The sequence below is a fragment of the Chiloscyllium punctatum genome, chromosome 8 (assembly GCF_047496795.1).
Source record: "Chiloscyllium punctatum isolate Juve2018m chromosome 8, sChiPun1.3, whole genome shotgun sequence".
Lineage (NCBI taxonomy): Eukaryota > Metazoa > Chordata > Chondrichthyes > Orectolobiformes > Hemiscylliidae > Chiloscyllium > Chiloscyllium punctatum.
This window is the reverse complement of record NC_092746.1, coordinates 129591298-129606156: the sequence shown is the minus strand read 5'-3', so window position 1 is coordinate 129606156 and position 14859 is coordinate 129591298. Positions and strand designations below refer to the sequence as shown.

At 52.1% G+C, this 14859-nt stretch overlaps 1 protein-coding gene across 1 annotated transcript in view; it reads left to right on the top strand.

Moving 5' to 3' along the window:
- Positions 1–14859, top strand: part of LOC140480299 (kinesin-like protein KIFC3) — a 53774-nt gene that overhangs the window by 18890 nt on the left and 20025 nt on the right. The window contains 4 exon segments of the mRNA XM_072575003.1: positions 5132–5234; positions 7996–8144; positions 12475–12736; positions 14145–14398. Coding sequence (XP_072431104.1) covers positions 5150–5234; positions 7996–8144; positions 12475–12736; positions 14145–14398 — 750 coding nt within the window. The 5' untranslated portion in view covers positions 5132–5149.

Genomic DNA, 14859 nt, shown 5'->3' with positions numbered 1-14859 from the left:
GGGTAATTAGGGAGGGGCAATAGATGTTACTGTAGACAGTGACACCCACATCCCCTGAATGAATGAAAAGAATTCACCAAGTCCACAACCACTTCCACCTCAAAGGACAAAGGCAGCAGATACATGAGAACACTACCTCGTCTCCGAGCCCCTCACCATCCTGACTTGGAAATATATCGCTGTCAAACACCAGCTGTAAAGGTATGTGGAAATGAGCTGAAGGGGTAGAGTGTGGCTGAGAGAGTTCAGGTCTGAGCTGTATCTGACTAATCAGGCTCCAGGGCTCCAAACTGAGAGAGACAACAATACAGAGGGATCAAAGAAATGCAGCCCCGGTCTCCCCTATTCCCAGCACATTAGTCGCTAAAACTGTTCTGTGCCCTTTGTTCTAGAACATTATTGGAAAGGGAGGAAGTGGCTATTGGATTGACATCCAATCAACTCACCTAGAGATTTAGCTCAGCTCTGATTGGCCCAGGAAGATGGGGTTGGGCGGCTCAGGTGCCCAGTGAGGGTTGGGTTGTGGTGGGCCATGGTAGGAGGAGGTGTGATGGTTGGAAACTACCTGGAAAACATCGTTCCTGCACCCCAAGCCAGCCATTGCTGCCTAACCTCCAACTCACTACCAGCCTAGGGACAGCCCCAGTGCCTCAGAACAGGTCACAGGCATCTGACCCTGTGGGGAGAGGAACAGTGCCTGGCAACGGGGTCTATGGCAATAGAAACACCCTCCCCCAACCCCTGGGGTACAGGGTCCAATGCAACAGGCACGCCCTTCCCTGACCCCTGGGAACTGGGCCCATGGCAACCAGTCTCATGGGAACAGGGTCCATGGTAACAGTTCCCATGCTGACAGAGTTCTGGTGACTGACTCTAAGGTAACAGGTCCCCTGGACCAGGGCCTGTGGTAATAGGGCCCATGGTAACAGCACCACCCCTGATCCCCAGCCCTGAAGCCGTGTCCAAGGTGACAGACTCCTGGTGATAAGGCCCTGAGGAGAAGTCATTAATCAGGCCCTGGGAAAGCTCTCTCTGTGTGTTCATCTTCACAATCCTCAACCATCCACTCAGTCTGAATTTGTTTTAGATCTCCATCATCTTCTATATTTCCACCTGACGTTGACTGCCTGTTCTCGGGCCAGACGCCCCAGGGGGTGGCTGTTGCCTGAGTAACCGGCAGCTCTGACCCAAATCGAAGCTGCAGTGTCTGAGGGGAGGCTGACCTTTGAACTGTGGCCTGTCTGGTTCAATCAGGCCTGATCCCTCTCAGTGACCGGCTGGAAGACAATCCTTCACTGTCTCAGATTAAGATCATCCCCTTCGGTCCGACTAAAGATTAGTCACAATATTTCAGAAATGGAGGAGGATTGTGAGCTGGAGGAGCAGAGAAATCCATCTTCCAACTCTAGGGGTTATTTTAGAGGTTACTAAAATGTACAAAACATTATTTTAAGAAACACAGAGGAATGGCAGCCACCATGTCAAAGGCTGGAAAATGAAGGAGAGGAAGTGAGGCGTCAGTTATAGAATGTTCTGGTCAGGCTGTGTCAGGGGTGATGGGTTTCAGTACTGAGCCCATGTTCCTCTGGGGGCAGAGACAGTGACCTTGCCAGGGAGTGTAGCGCAGACTCACCAGAACAATCCCCTGGGGTCGAAAGGGTCCTGACGAGGTCAGGCTGGACAGTCTGCATTCCCTCTGGAACCTTCCGCCTCTAGACAGTGGCGGCCTGGGGGATATCTTGAGTACGGGGGGTGGGGGGGCTGATGGAGATCTGGAGCAAAGCCAGGTGTGTGGGGTTAAGGTGCTAATTGGTATAGATGGTTGGGCTGGGGGTGGTATCTACCCCTGGGTCAGTCTGGTCTCTAGGGGGAGGGATTGGGCAGAGCGTCCTCAATGCTCCTGGTTGGTGTTTCTCTACGTTACTGATATCCCAGACAGTGAGAGGTGCCTTTACAACATCTGAGGCAGGGGCTAAGCTCAGTCTTGGTGAATCGGAGCTGAACAAAGACATTGCTCTTTATTTCCAAGGGGATGGAATTAGGGAACCCATGATCGAACAGTACAAGACTGGAAACTGGGATTCACAGGCTCAATCCAAGGCTGTAGATGTCTCTATGTCTAACACATCAGTCAGAGCACAGTTGGAATACTGTGGATAGTCTGGGGCCTCTTTTTCTCAGAAAAGGTCGCCTGACATTGGAGGCAATCCAGAGAACATAGAAAAGTACAGCACAGAACAGGCCGTTTGGCCCATGATGTTGTGCCGAGGTTTAATCCTAATCTAAAATATAATAACCTAACCTACGTCCCCCTCAACTCACTGCTCTCCATGTACATGTCCAGCAGTCACTTCAATGTCCCCAGTGACTCTGCTTCCACCACCACCGCTGGTAACGCATTCCATGCATTCACAACTCTCTGTGTAAAGAACCTTCCTCTGATGTCTCCTTTATACCTTCCTCCTAATATCTTAAAGCTATGACCCCTCATACCAGTCAATCCTACCCTGGGGAAAAGTCTCTGGCTGTTAACTCTATCTATTCCTCTCATTACCTTGTATACCTCGATCAGGTCACCTCTCTTCCTCCTTCTCTCCAGAGAGAAAAGTCTGAGCTTATTCAACCTTTCTTCATAAGACAAGCCCTCCAGTCCAGGCAACATCCTGGTAAACCTTCTTTGCACCCTCTCCAAGGACTCTGTATCTTTCCTATAGTAGGGCGACCAGAACGGGACACAATATTCCAAGTGAAGTCCAGAGAAGGTTCACTCGGCTGATGCTGGTTATGGAGGGACTGCCTGATGAGGAGAGGTGGAGTAGGTTGGGCCTGTAACTTGTTGGAGTTTAGAAGATTGAGAGGTGACCTTATTGAAACTTCGGGGACTTGCCAGGGGGAGATGTGGAGAGGTCATTCCACCGTGTGGGAGAGTCGAGGGGGCATCACCTCAGAGTAAGGGGGTCACCCATTTCAGACAGAGATGAGCAGGTATTTCTTTTCTCACGGGGGTGGGGTAGTGAATCTGTGGAATTCTTTACCACAGCGGACTGGTGAGGCTGAGTATATTCCTAGATGGAGAGAGATTTTGAATCAGGAAGGAAATCACGCAGTGTATGGGGGAAAAAGGCAGGAAATGGGAGTTGAGGATGGTCAGATCAGATGGTAGAGCAGACTCGATGGGCTGAATGGCCTACGTCAGGTCCTGTCTCCTGACCCTATTGTGGCCTTGGACCCTATTACCGTAAAGTTGCATGATACAGCATTTCAGAGCTAGTTACATCTGAGCCACAAGATGGCCTCTTGTGAGATTTTAGGATAGACTTGAGAAGTTGACATTATCCTTGGCAACATGACTCAGCGCTGGGACAGTGGGAACTCTCAAAGACCCCCACACAACCCTTGGTCCCCACTTCCTGACAGGAAATGCTAATCTGCTGGTTTTGGTGAACACTTTCATGCACAAAAGTAATCAATCCCAGTCAGATCAAACAGTGGAATGGGCTTATCTGGGCCGAATGTTCTCCTCAGAATTGAAAAGGGTGGCGCTGGAAAAGCACAGCAGGTCAGGCAGCATCCGAGGAGCAGGAGAGTCAACGTTTCAGGCAAAAGCTCTTCATCAGGAATGTTTGGGTGGGGGAGGGGGTGGTGAAAGGGGGCTGAGAGATAAATAGGAGGGTGGGGTTGGGGCTGGGAAGGCGATACGTAGATGCAGGTGTGGGGTAATTGTGATAAGTTGGTGGGGTGTGTGGAGCAGGGAGGTGGGAGGGAAGATGGACAGGTAGGTCAGTTCAAGAGGGCAGCGCCAAGTTGGAAGGTTGGATCTGGGATAAGGTGGGGGTAGGGGAAATGAGGAAACTGGTGAAATCCCACATTGATGCCCTGGGTTTGGAGGGTCACAAGGTGGAAGGTGAGGAGTTCTTCATCGGGTGGTGAGGGAGTGGCGATGGAGGAGGCCCAGGACCTGCATGTCCCTGGTGGAGTGGGAGGGGGAGTTGAAGTGTTCAGCCACGGGGCGGTGGGGTTGGTTGGTGCGGGGGTCCCAGAGATGTTCTCTGCAAGTTGGCGTCCTGTCTCCCCAATGTGGAGGACACCACATCGAGAGCAGTTCTCCACAGTTGGAAGTCACAGATCATGGGACTGTGATAGAACAGAAGAGGCCATTTGGCCCATCATGTCTGCACCAGCTCTCTGAAAGTGCCATTGCCCGTGACCCATGGCCACTCACTACAGGATAACGTTTCTCCTTGTGTCCCTGAAGCTTCCTCTCGCTGAGCACCCTCTGTCTGTTGTTCTCCATCCTCCCCTCGTGGGAACTCTCTCTCTCTCCCTCTCTCTCTTGCTTCCTCTCTCTCTCACTCCCTCTCTCTCTGTCTCGCTCCTTCTCTCTCTCTCTCCCTCTCTCACTCCCTCTCTCACTCCCTCTGTCTCTCTCTCTCTCTCTCTCCCTCTCTCTCTCTCCCTCTATCTCTCTCTCTCTGTCTCTCTCTCTCTCACTCCTTCTCTCTCACTCCCTCTGTCTTTCTCTCTCTCTCTCTCACTCCCCTCTCTCACTCCCTCTGTCTCTCTCTCTCTCTCTCTCACTCCCTCTCTCTCACTCCCTCTCTCTCCCTCTGTCTCTCTCTCTCTCCCCCTCTCTCTCCCTCTCTCTCTCTCTCCCTCTCGCTCTCTCTCTCTCCCTCTCTCCCTCCCTTTCTCTCACTCCCTCTCTCTCTCTCTCTGTGTCCAGATCCCTCACTGATTTTGAACACCCCTGTTCAGGTCTCTCCCAACAATCTCCTCTCCCTGTGTCTAGTCTGTTCCTGGAGCTGTGCTCCCTCATCGCTGCCAAGAGTGAGAAACGTGTTCCTGGGTACCGCTGGCTCTGGTTCGGGCTGGGAATCTGGTTAAGTGAGCAGTTCAGTCTCGGGATCCTGTTTAAAGGTAACATTCACTTGTGTAACCTTGTTTACAGACACAGTGACATCAACACATCCGACAAACATTCCCAGCATCATCAGTCAGGATGGTGGTAATTTTCAGTTTGATAACCCCATCATCATTGGCTATTTCACTCTGTGTTAAATGGGGATTTAATTCCATCCAGTTCCTCTTCATTTCAACTCATGGGATTAAATTTCTCTCTTATTCCTGACAGGAGCAGGGCCCTGTTTCCATGGAGACCAAGACAAGGCTGAGAAGCCCCAAGAGCAGTCTCTCGCTGAAGGATGAGTTTTGGTCACAGCTGGTTGACCATGAGAGTACGTAAATCCGGGGGGAAAATGTCCTGGTCATCAGTTTTCCACTGACACTACCCTGGGATAGGACTCAGAGGGTCAACATTTGCTCCCCCGGTGATCGGAGGGGGGGGGGGGGTGACGGACTGGGGTGGGTGGGACATGTGGTGTGTGAGGAAGAGGACAGGCAGCTCTTAGGTCTGGGCTGTCTGGCCACAACCCCCACCGGAGAAACTTCCCAATCCCCCGGAGAAATTCCCCATTTCCCAGAGTAACTCCCCATTCCCCGGAGAACCTCCTTACTCCCCCAGAGAAACACCCCATCTCTCAGAGAAACTCCCCATTCCCCAGAGAAATTCCCCATCTCCCAAAGAATCTCCCAATCCCCCGGAGAAAATCTCCATTCTCCCCGGAGAAACTCCCCATCTCCTTGGGATCCCAGCGGAAGGATCACTTCCTCCTGGGGAAACAGTGAGGGGACATTAAATGTGCGTTTATCCGGGGAGTATTCTCCAGGAGTTAATAAGCAACAGGCAGAGAAAACTGGATTAATAATCCCAGACATTACTGGGAATGCTCCTGGGTTGGAATCCCACTGTAGTAGAATTTCCGTTTTTACTGATTTGGAACTAAAAATCATAAACAGTCCCTCAGAGATAGCAAACTGCCAACAAGTCTCAACAAAGGGAGGAAACTGGGTGGATATCAGCTCACCCTGCACAGTCCCCCTCACTAACACCCGGGAGGGGGTGGTGGGGAGAGGGGGGGGGGACTGACCAAGCATCAGCCTGACACAGTCATACTCACGGAAACACACCTCACAGACAATGTCCCAGACCCCACCATCCCCATCCCTGGATAGGTCCTGTCCCTCCGGCAGGACAGACCCAGCAGAGGGGGCATCACAGTGGGATACAGTCGGGAGGGAATCGTCCCTGGGAATCCTCAACATTGACTCCGGGCTCCATGAAGTCTCATGGCTTCAGGTTAAACATGGGCAAGGAAACCTCCTGCTGATGACCACGTACCGTCCTCCCACGGCTGATGAATCAGTACTCCTCCATGTTGAATAACACTTACAGGAAGCAGGGGCACAGAGTGTACTCTGGGTGGGGGAGTTCAATGCCCCCCCCCAAGAGTGACTCAGTAGCAGTATTACTGATGGAGCTGGTCAGGTCCTAAAGGACATCGCTGCTAGACTGGGGGGTGCGGCAGGTGGGGAGGGAACCAACAAGAGGGAAAAACATAACTTGACCTCATCCTCACCTATCAGCTTTCTGTGGCTGCATCTGTCCATGACAGTATCGGTAAGAGTGACCACCGCACAATCCTTGAGGAGACAAAGTCCCACCCTCTGGAATTAAAAGCCAGACTAATGGTGACTGTTATAAATGGCTGGAAAACTCCATGTGGATCACTAATGTCCCTCCGCAGCCATCCTGACCTGGTCTGGAGCCAGAGCCACGTGATTGGCTCTGAAATGACCAATGAATGCTGGTCCTGTGAACAAAGGAAAGGACAGAGACAGGATGGGAAGATCCCTCCTTGGTCAGGAGACAGCAGTCACATCGGTACCAGTGACTGAGACAGAAAGACTGCCCACTTCCTGCAGCTAGGATTCAGGAATCCCATCGGAAACGAGGGGGCAGGAATCTCCGGGTCACTCTGGTGGAGACTCTGTGGAGTGAGCTGAGGAAATGGGAGGAAGCAGAGGAAAGTATGGCTGCCGGAGGGAGGGAGATTCAGACCAGCCGTGATCTTGTTGATTGGTGGAGCAGGCTGGAAGGGCTGAATGGCCTACTGCGATCCTATCCTTGGAGCAGCCCTGGGGTGGGGTTGGGGTGGGGTGATGGGACCTGTCCAGATCAGGAGGGCTGCATTGCACACAGAATTGGGAAAAAATCCTTCCGGGGTCTGTTGCTCGGGGTGTTTGAGAGGTTTGAGAACCAGGAGATACTATTACGATAAGGCTCACTGCGCAATGAGAGGGTGAGAGAGAGAGAGAGAGAGAGAGAGAGAGAACACGGGAGCAGGATACTCTGAGCTCAAAGGTAGGGGGAGTGTAACTGTTTGTCCAAGCTGTTAATGTGTGCCTGTGAGTGCTAGGTGAAAGTGATGCTGGAGATCAGAGTCAAGGTTAGAGTGGTGCTGGAAAAGCACAGCAGGTCAGGCAGCATCCGAGGAGCAGGAGGGTCAATGTCTCGGGCAAAAGCCCTTCATCAGGAATGAGGCATCGAAACATCAATTTTCCTGCTCCTGGGATGTTGCCTGATCTGCTGTGCTTTTGCAGCACCACTCTACTCTTGACTGCACGTGAGTGCACCCACTCTGATTGGTGAGCTGCAGACAAACTGGCACTGTCCAACTCCAATAACAGAAATCTGACTCCAATAAAGGACAGGCCTGAGTGTTCAATATTGGTGGAAACAGGCAGAATAGGGACAGAAGGAAAGGGGAGGTGAGGAATTGTTAATTAAAGAGGTAATCACAAGTGCTCAAGAGAGAGAGAGAGACGATGTCCCACAGTGGGGGAAGGAAGGGACCAAGGGCAGAAACTATTTAGTTCAAAGTAAGAAACAATGAAGGAACTATGCCTTCAGGGGGTATATTCTGAAGACGAGCAACAAGAGGGAAAGATAAAGGGAAACAAAACTTGCTCAGAAATTACAGAGAGATGCAGAAAGGAGAGATAATTGGAGACAGGAATAACGCTGCTGTTCCTGACACACTGTTCGGAAAGACAATGTAGAATGAATGTTCTCTCTTTCTTTGTTTCTGTTCTTAGGCCCATCTGACAGTGATGGGACCAGTGGTAGCGATGAGGACTGGCTGCTTACTGACACCATGTCTCCACTCACAGAGTTCCTCACGTTCAAACAGGAAGTTGCCGGGGGAGCATTTTCACAGACGGACAAGGAGTATTCCCATGGGAAGGTAGCTCAGCCAAGGACTGGAATGGTGGCTAAAGCATGGTCAACACCTTAGCCCGGTGCTGGCATGGTTAACTCTGAGCTGCCCTGGAGTGACCAAACATGGGGCAAAATAAATGGTGGATGAGGGGAAGGGGGTTCAAGGCAACCCCTGTCTGAGGGGCAATTAGGGATGGGTAATAAATACTGGCTAGCCAGTGACACCATTGCCCAGGGGATTAATTCTTTAAAAACACAAAGAAGGTTTAAGATAAGCAATAGATTTAAATAATATAGGACCTGGACCATCCTGATTGAAGAGATATGTTTCTGAAGGATTATTTGGTTTTCCACTGATCAGGACGAGTGCAAGAATACCAAATTTCAAACCATCACCACAACATTGCAGACAGGGATAAGGAGGACCCTCTTCTCTCACAAAGCAGGGAGTCTGTGCAATTCTTTACCACAAAGGGCAGTCGAGGCTGGGTCGGACAGAGTTTTCATCAGGAAGGGGAATCGAGGGGTCAAGGGGGAAAGGGTAAGGAAGTGGAGTTGAGGATTATCAGGTCAGTCATGAGCTCATTAAATCAAAAACTCATACTGTACAGAACCGGGAGAGGGTGAGCTCAAACTCAGACTCATAGAGATGGACAGCATGGAAACAGACCCTTCGGTCCAACCCGTCCATGCGACCAGATATCCCAACCCAATCTAGTCCCACCTGCCAGCACCCGGCCCATATCCCTCCAAACCCTTCCTATTCATATACCCATCCAGATGCCTTTTAAATGTTGCAATTGTACCAGCCTCCACCACATCCTCTGGCAGCTCATTCCATACACGTACCACCCTCTGTGTGAAAACGTTGCCCCTTAGGTCTCTTTTATATCTTTCCCCTCTCACCCTAAACCTATGCCCTCTAGTTCTGGACTTCCCCACCCCAGGGAAAAGACTTTGTCTATTTATCCTAACCATACCCCTCATGATTTTGTAAACCTCTATAAGGTCACCCCTCAGCCTCCAACGCTCCAGGGAAAACAGCCCCAGCCTGTTCAGCCTCTCCCTGTAGCTCAGATCCTCCAACCCTGGCAACATCCTTGTCAATCTTTTCTGAACCCTTTCAAGTTTCACAACATCTTTCCGATAGGAAGGAGACCAGAATTGTACACAATATTCCAACAGAGGCCTAACCAATGTCCTGTACAGCCGCAATATGACCTCCCAACTCTTGTACTCAATACTCTGACCAATAAAGGAAAGCATATCAAACGCCTTCTTCACTATCCTATCTACCTGGGACTCCACTTTCAAGGAGCTATGAACCTGCACTCCAAGGTCTCTTTGTTCAGCAACACTCCCTAGGACCTTACCATTAAGTGTATAAGTCCTGCTAAGATTTACTTTCCCAAAATGCAGCACCTTGCATTTATCTGAATTAAACTCCATCTGCCACTTCTCAGCCCATTGGCCCATCTGGTCCAGATCCTGTTGTAATCTGAGGTAACCCTCTTTGCTGTCCACTACACCTCCAATCTTGGTGTCATCTGCAAACTTACTAACTGTAACTCTTATGCTCACATCCAAATCATTTATGTAAATGTCAAAAAGTAGTGGACCCAGCACCGATCCTTGTGGCACTCCACTGGTCACAGGCTTCCAGTCTGAAAAACAACCCTCCACCACCACCCTCTGTCTTCTACCTTTGAGCCAGTTCTGTATCCAAATGCCTAGTTCTCCCTGTATTCTGTGAGATCTAACCTTCCTAACCAGTTTCCCATGGGGAATCTCATTGCACGCCTTATTAAAGTCCACATAGATCACGTCCACCACTCTGCTCTCATCAATCTTCTTTGTTACTTCTTCAAAAAACTCCATCAAGTTTGTGAGACATGATTTCCCACACACAAAGCCATGTTGACGATCCCTAATCGGTCCTTGCCTTTCCAAATACATGTACATCCTGTCCCTCAGGAATCCCTCCAACAACTTGCCCACCACGGAGGTCACGCTCACCAGTCTATAGTTCCCTGGCTTGTCCTTACTACCCTTCTTAAACAGTGGCACCACGTTAGCCAAACTCCAGTCTTCCAGCATCTCACCTGTGACTATTGATGATACAAATATCTCAGCAAGAGGCCCAGGAATCACTTCTCTAGCTTCCCACAGAGTTCGAGAATAGATGAATCCAGCTTTGTGTTTTAAGACATCCAGCACTTTCTCCTCTGTAATATGGACATTTTTTGAGATATCACCATCTATTTCTCTACATTCTATATCTTCCATGTCCTTCTCCACAGCAAACACTGATGCAAAATATGCATTTAGTATCTCCCCCATCTCCTGTGGCTCCACACAAAGGCTGCCTTGCTGATCTTTGAGGGGCCCTATTCTCTCTCTAGTTACCCTTTTGTCCTTAATATATTTGTAAAAACCCTTTGGATTCTCCTTAACCCTATTTGCCAAAGCTATCTCATGTCCCCTTGTTGCCCTCCTGATTTCCCTCTTAAGTATACTCCTACTGCCTTTATACCCCTTGAGAGATTCACTCGATCCCAGATGTCTATTTCTGATAGATTTCTCCTTTTTCTTGACCAGAGCCTCAATTTCTCGAACAAAAACAGAGGTTGCTGGAAAAGCTCAGCAAGTCTGGCAGCATCTGTGGAGAGAAATCAGAGTTAATGTGTTCTGAGGAAGGGTCACCAGACTTGAAACGTTAACTCTGCTTTCTTTCCCCAGATGCTGCCAGACCTGCTGAGCTTTTCCAGCAGTTTCTGTTTTTGTTTCCGATTTAACAGCATCTGCAGTTCCTCGAATTTTTCTTCAATTTCTCTAGTCACCCAGCATTCCCTGCACCTACCAGCCTCACCCCTCACTCTAACGGGAATGGCCTGACTCTGGACTTGCGTTATCTCATTCTTAAAAGCCTTCCACTTCCCAACTGTCCCTTTACCTGTGAATAGCCCTCTCTATCTAGTTTTGTTCCCCAGTACTATTGGTTGGATGGCTGGTTTACCATACTGAGTGACATCAACAACGGCATAGGTTCAATCCCCACACAGGCTGAGGTAACCAGGAAGGACTCTCCCCTCACATGAGGCACGGTGACCCTCAGCCTAAACCATCATCAGTCCCCTCTCTGTAATGAGAGATTATGGAGACTTTCCCCTTGTACACTGCAGAAGACACCCTTCGGTCCATCGAGTCTATACCACCAGACCTAAACTGGAACCACTTTCCCAAATGGTGGGACAGACTTGGTGGACCGAATGGCCTCATTCTGTTCCTACATCCTTAGGGTCTTGATTGATGTTGCAGGGGGGAAAGGTTACTGACTAGTTGACAGGTCAACTTGGATGAGTGTCAGCGTTGCCATGGTGATGGGGACAGGAAGTAGAGGGTTCTGGGGAGAGAGCCAGCCCCTGGGACATGTTTCTGTGGAAGTGTCCGCGGTGATTGTTAGAAACGTGTCATTCCTGAGTGTGTACTCCTGAGGGCGGGGGAGGGATACAGCAGCTCCCTGTCCCCGTGCGGATGGAGCTCCACTCCCGGAATATCCCTGTCCCCGTGCGGATGGAGCTCCACTCCCGGAATATCCCTGTCCCCGTGCGGATGGAGCTCCACTCCCGGAATATCCCTGTCCCCGTGCGGATGGAGCTCCACTCCCGGAATATCCCTGTCCCCGTGCGGATGGAGCTCCACTCCCGGAATATCCCTGTCCCCGTGCGGATGGAGCTCCACTCCCGGAATATCCCTGTCCCCGTGCGGATGGAGCTCCACTCCCGGAATATCCCTGTCCCCGTGCGGATGGAGCTCCACTCCCGGAATATCCCTGTCCCCGTGCGGATGGAGCTCCACTCCCGGAATATCCCTGTCCCCGTGCGGATGGAGCTCCACTCCCGGAATATCCCTGTCCCCGTGCGGATGGAGCTCCACTCCTGGAGTATTCTGGAATATCCCGGGACATGATTCTGTTTGATAGTTTCTCGAGCTCTGATTATGTATCGATCTGATCACGTGCACCAGCCTGACGCCCAAACTCTGTCTCTGTTCCCTGGTTCCCCCTTGTTCCTCCATCATTGCCTCCCTCTGTCAATACATCCACACCCCCCCCCCCCCCCACTCTCACCCCACACACCCCCCTCCCTCATCTCCTCCTCCCTTCCCCTGGGACCCACCGCGATGTCCCTGTTGTTGTTGGAATTGGGACAATGTCTGGTCACTCATCCATCTCGGATACCCCCTCCACACTGGGTGATGGCACCTGTCTCTCCCCTTGGGTGGTGGCTGCTGGGCATCGTGGGCTACCTCCTGCCCACCCTGGGTGGTCCTCTCGCTGTCGTTCCCACCCCTAGGCTCCCAGTGCCTCCCCTCTGGTCTCGGTCATGACCCACCTCCTGTCCTTCCTGGAACAATACTCCCACATGCAGCGTCTCCAGGACAGAGCCTCCGAGTACAAGAGCCGGCTCCGCAGGGAAGAGGCCAGGAGCAGGAAGAAACGCAAACTGCTCCGGAGCACCTGCAAGCAGGAGCTGAGGGATAAGCTGAGCCTGATCGAGAACCTCCAGGAGATTATCGACGAACAGCAAGGGCTGGTGCAGAAACTCCAACAGGCAGGTGAGCTCCCGCTGAGACTGGCCTGGGGACAGCACTCTGAGACCACCGGACACAGCACTGCCCAGTACCCACACACCAGTCACCACACTGCGGGGGGGGGACGGGGACGGGGACGGGGAGGGGGACAGCACAGAACAATCCCACACATCCCAATGCTCCAAATAGACAACTGGTGTGAGAAATCACAAGGACGCAGGTCTGGCAGCGTCTGGTCAATTCTGAGGAAGGGTCACTCGATCAGAAACGTTAACTCTGATTTCTCTCCCCGGGCATGCTGCCAGACCCGCTGAGCTTCTCCAGCAACTGTGGGTTTTGTCCGTGCAGGTGAAAGAGGTGCAGACAAAGACAGACGACAGCATCTCTGCTCAGAGTACACGCCCCTCCATTATCACCATCACATCCACAGAAATCATCACAGGGTCAGTGCTGAGGGAGTGGGCACTGTCGGAGGGTCAGTGCTGAGGGAGTGCCGCACTGTCGGAGGGTCAGTGCTGAGGGAGTGCCGCACTGTCGGAGGGTCAGTGCTGAGGGAGTGCCGCACTGTCGGAGGGTCAGTGCTGAGGGAGTGCCGCACTGTCGGAGGGTCAGTGCTGAGGGAGTGCCACGCTGTCGGAGTGTCAGTGCTGAGGGAGTGGGCACTGTCTGGGGGTCAGTGCTGAGAGAGTGCCGCACTGTCGGGGGGGTCAGTGCTGAGGGAGTGGGCACTGTGGGAGGGTCAGTGCTGAGGGAGTGGGCACTGTCTGAGGGTCAGTGCTGAGGGAGTGCCACGCTGTTGGAGGGTCAGTGCGGAGGGAGTGCTGCACTGTTGGAGGGTCAGTGCTGAGGGAGTGGGCACTGTCTGAGGGTCAGTGCTGCGGGAGTGCCGCACTGTCGGGGGGTCAGTGCTGAGGGAGTGGGCACTGTGGGAGGGTCAGTGCTGAGGGAGTGGGAACTGTTGGAGAGTCAGTGCTGAGGAGGTGTGTATTGTTGGAGGGTCAGTGCTGAGGGAGTGGGCACTGAAGGAGGGTCAGTGCTGAGGGAGTGGGCACTGTCAGAGGGTCAGTGCTGAGGGAATGGGCACTGTCGGAGGGTCAGTGCTGAGGGAGTGTGCACTGTCGGAGGGTCAGCGCTGAGGGAGTGTGTACTGTTGGAGGGTCAGTGCTGAGGGAGTGGGCACTGTCAGAGGGTCAGTGCTGAGGGAGTGGACACTGTCAGAGGGTCAGCGCTGAGGGAGTGTGTACTGTCGGAGGGTCAGTGCTGAGGGAGTGGGCACTGTCAGAGGGTCAGCGCTGAGGGAGTGTACTGTCGGAGGGTCAGTGCTGAGGGAGCGCCGCACTGTCGGAGGGTCAGCGCTGAGGGAGTGTGTACTGTCGGAGGGTCAGTGCTGAGGGAGGTACACACCGTACTCACTTAACCCTTACGTTCACAGCCAGTAAGGACGTTGCTGACCCTGGTGACCCTACATACTCCCAGCATCCTCTGTGTCCGGCCAGCCCTCCACCCGATGGTGACACTGCGTGCGGCAGTCCCCCTCCCTCGGCCGGAGTCCAGAGGTTGGTACACTCCATCCAGACCCTCCAGACTGAACGGTCCAAGTTGCTAAACGAGGTGGAATCCATCAAAATGGAGGTGGAGCAGGGGGAGAACGAGAAGAGACAGCTCTCAGCCAGCTTTGAGACTCAGGTGAGCTCCTCTCGAACACCCTGGGCATGACGCCCACCGTCCCTTTCCCCCAATAAACCCTCCAATCCTTTACCTCCCTGTCAATGGTGGGGCCCACCCCCCCATTTCCACACAGTTAAAAATCACCCAACACCAGGTTATAGTCCAACAGGTTTATTTGGAAGCACACTGGGTGGTTGTTGTGTGAGGAGCGTCGCTCCAAAAGCTAGTGCTTCCAATTAAACCTGTTGGACTCTAACCTGGTGTTGGGTGATTTTTAACTTTGCCCACCCCAGTCCAACACCGGCATCTCCACATCATTTCGACAAACGATAGTTTGACACCAGTTCTGAGGAAGGGTCACCCTGCTTTCTCTCCACAGATGCTGCCAGACCTGCTGAGCTTCTCCAGCAACCTCTGCTCTTTGTTTCCGTTTTCAATAGTTTGATGCTACTTTTACAGATAATAAATCAGTTGCAAAT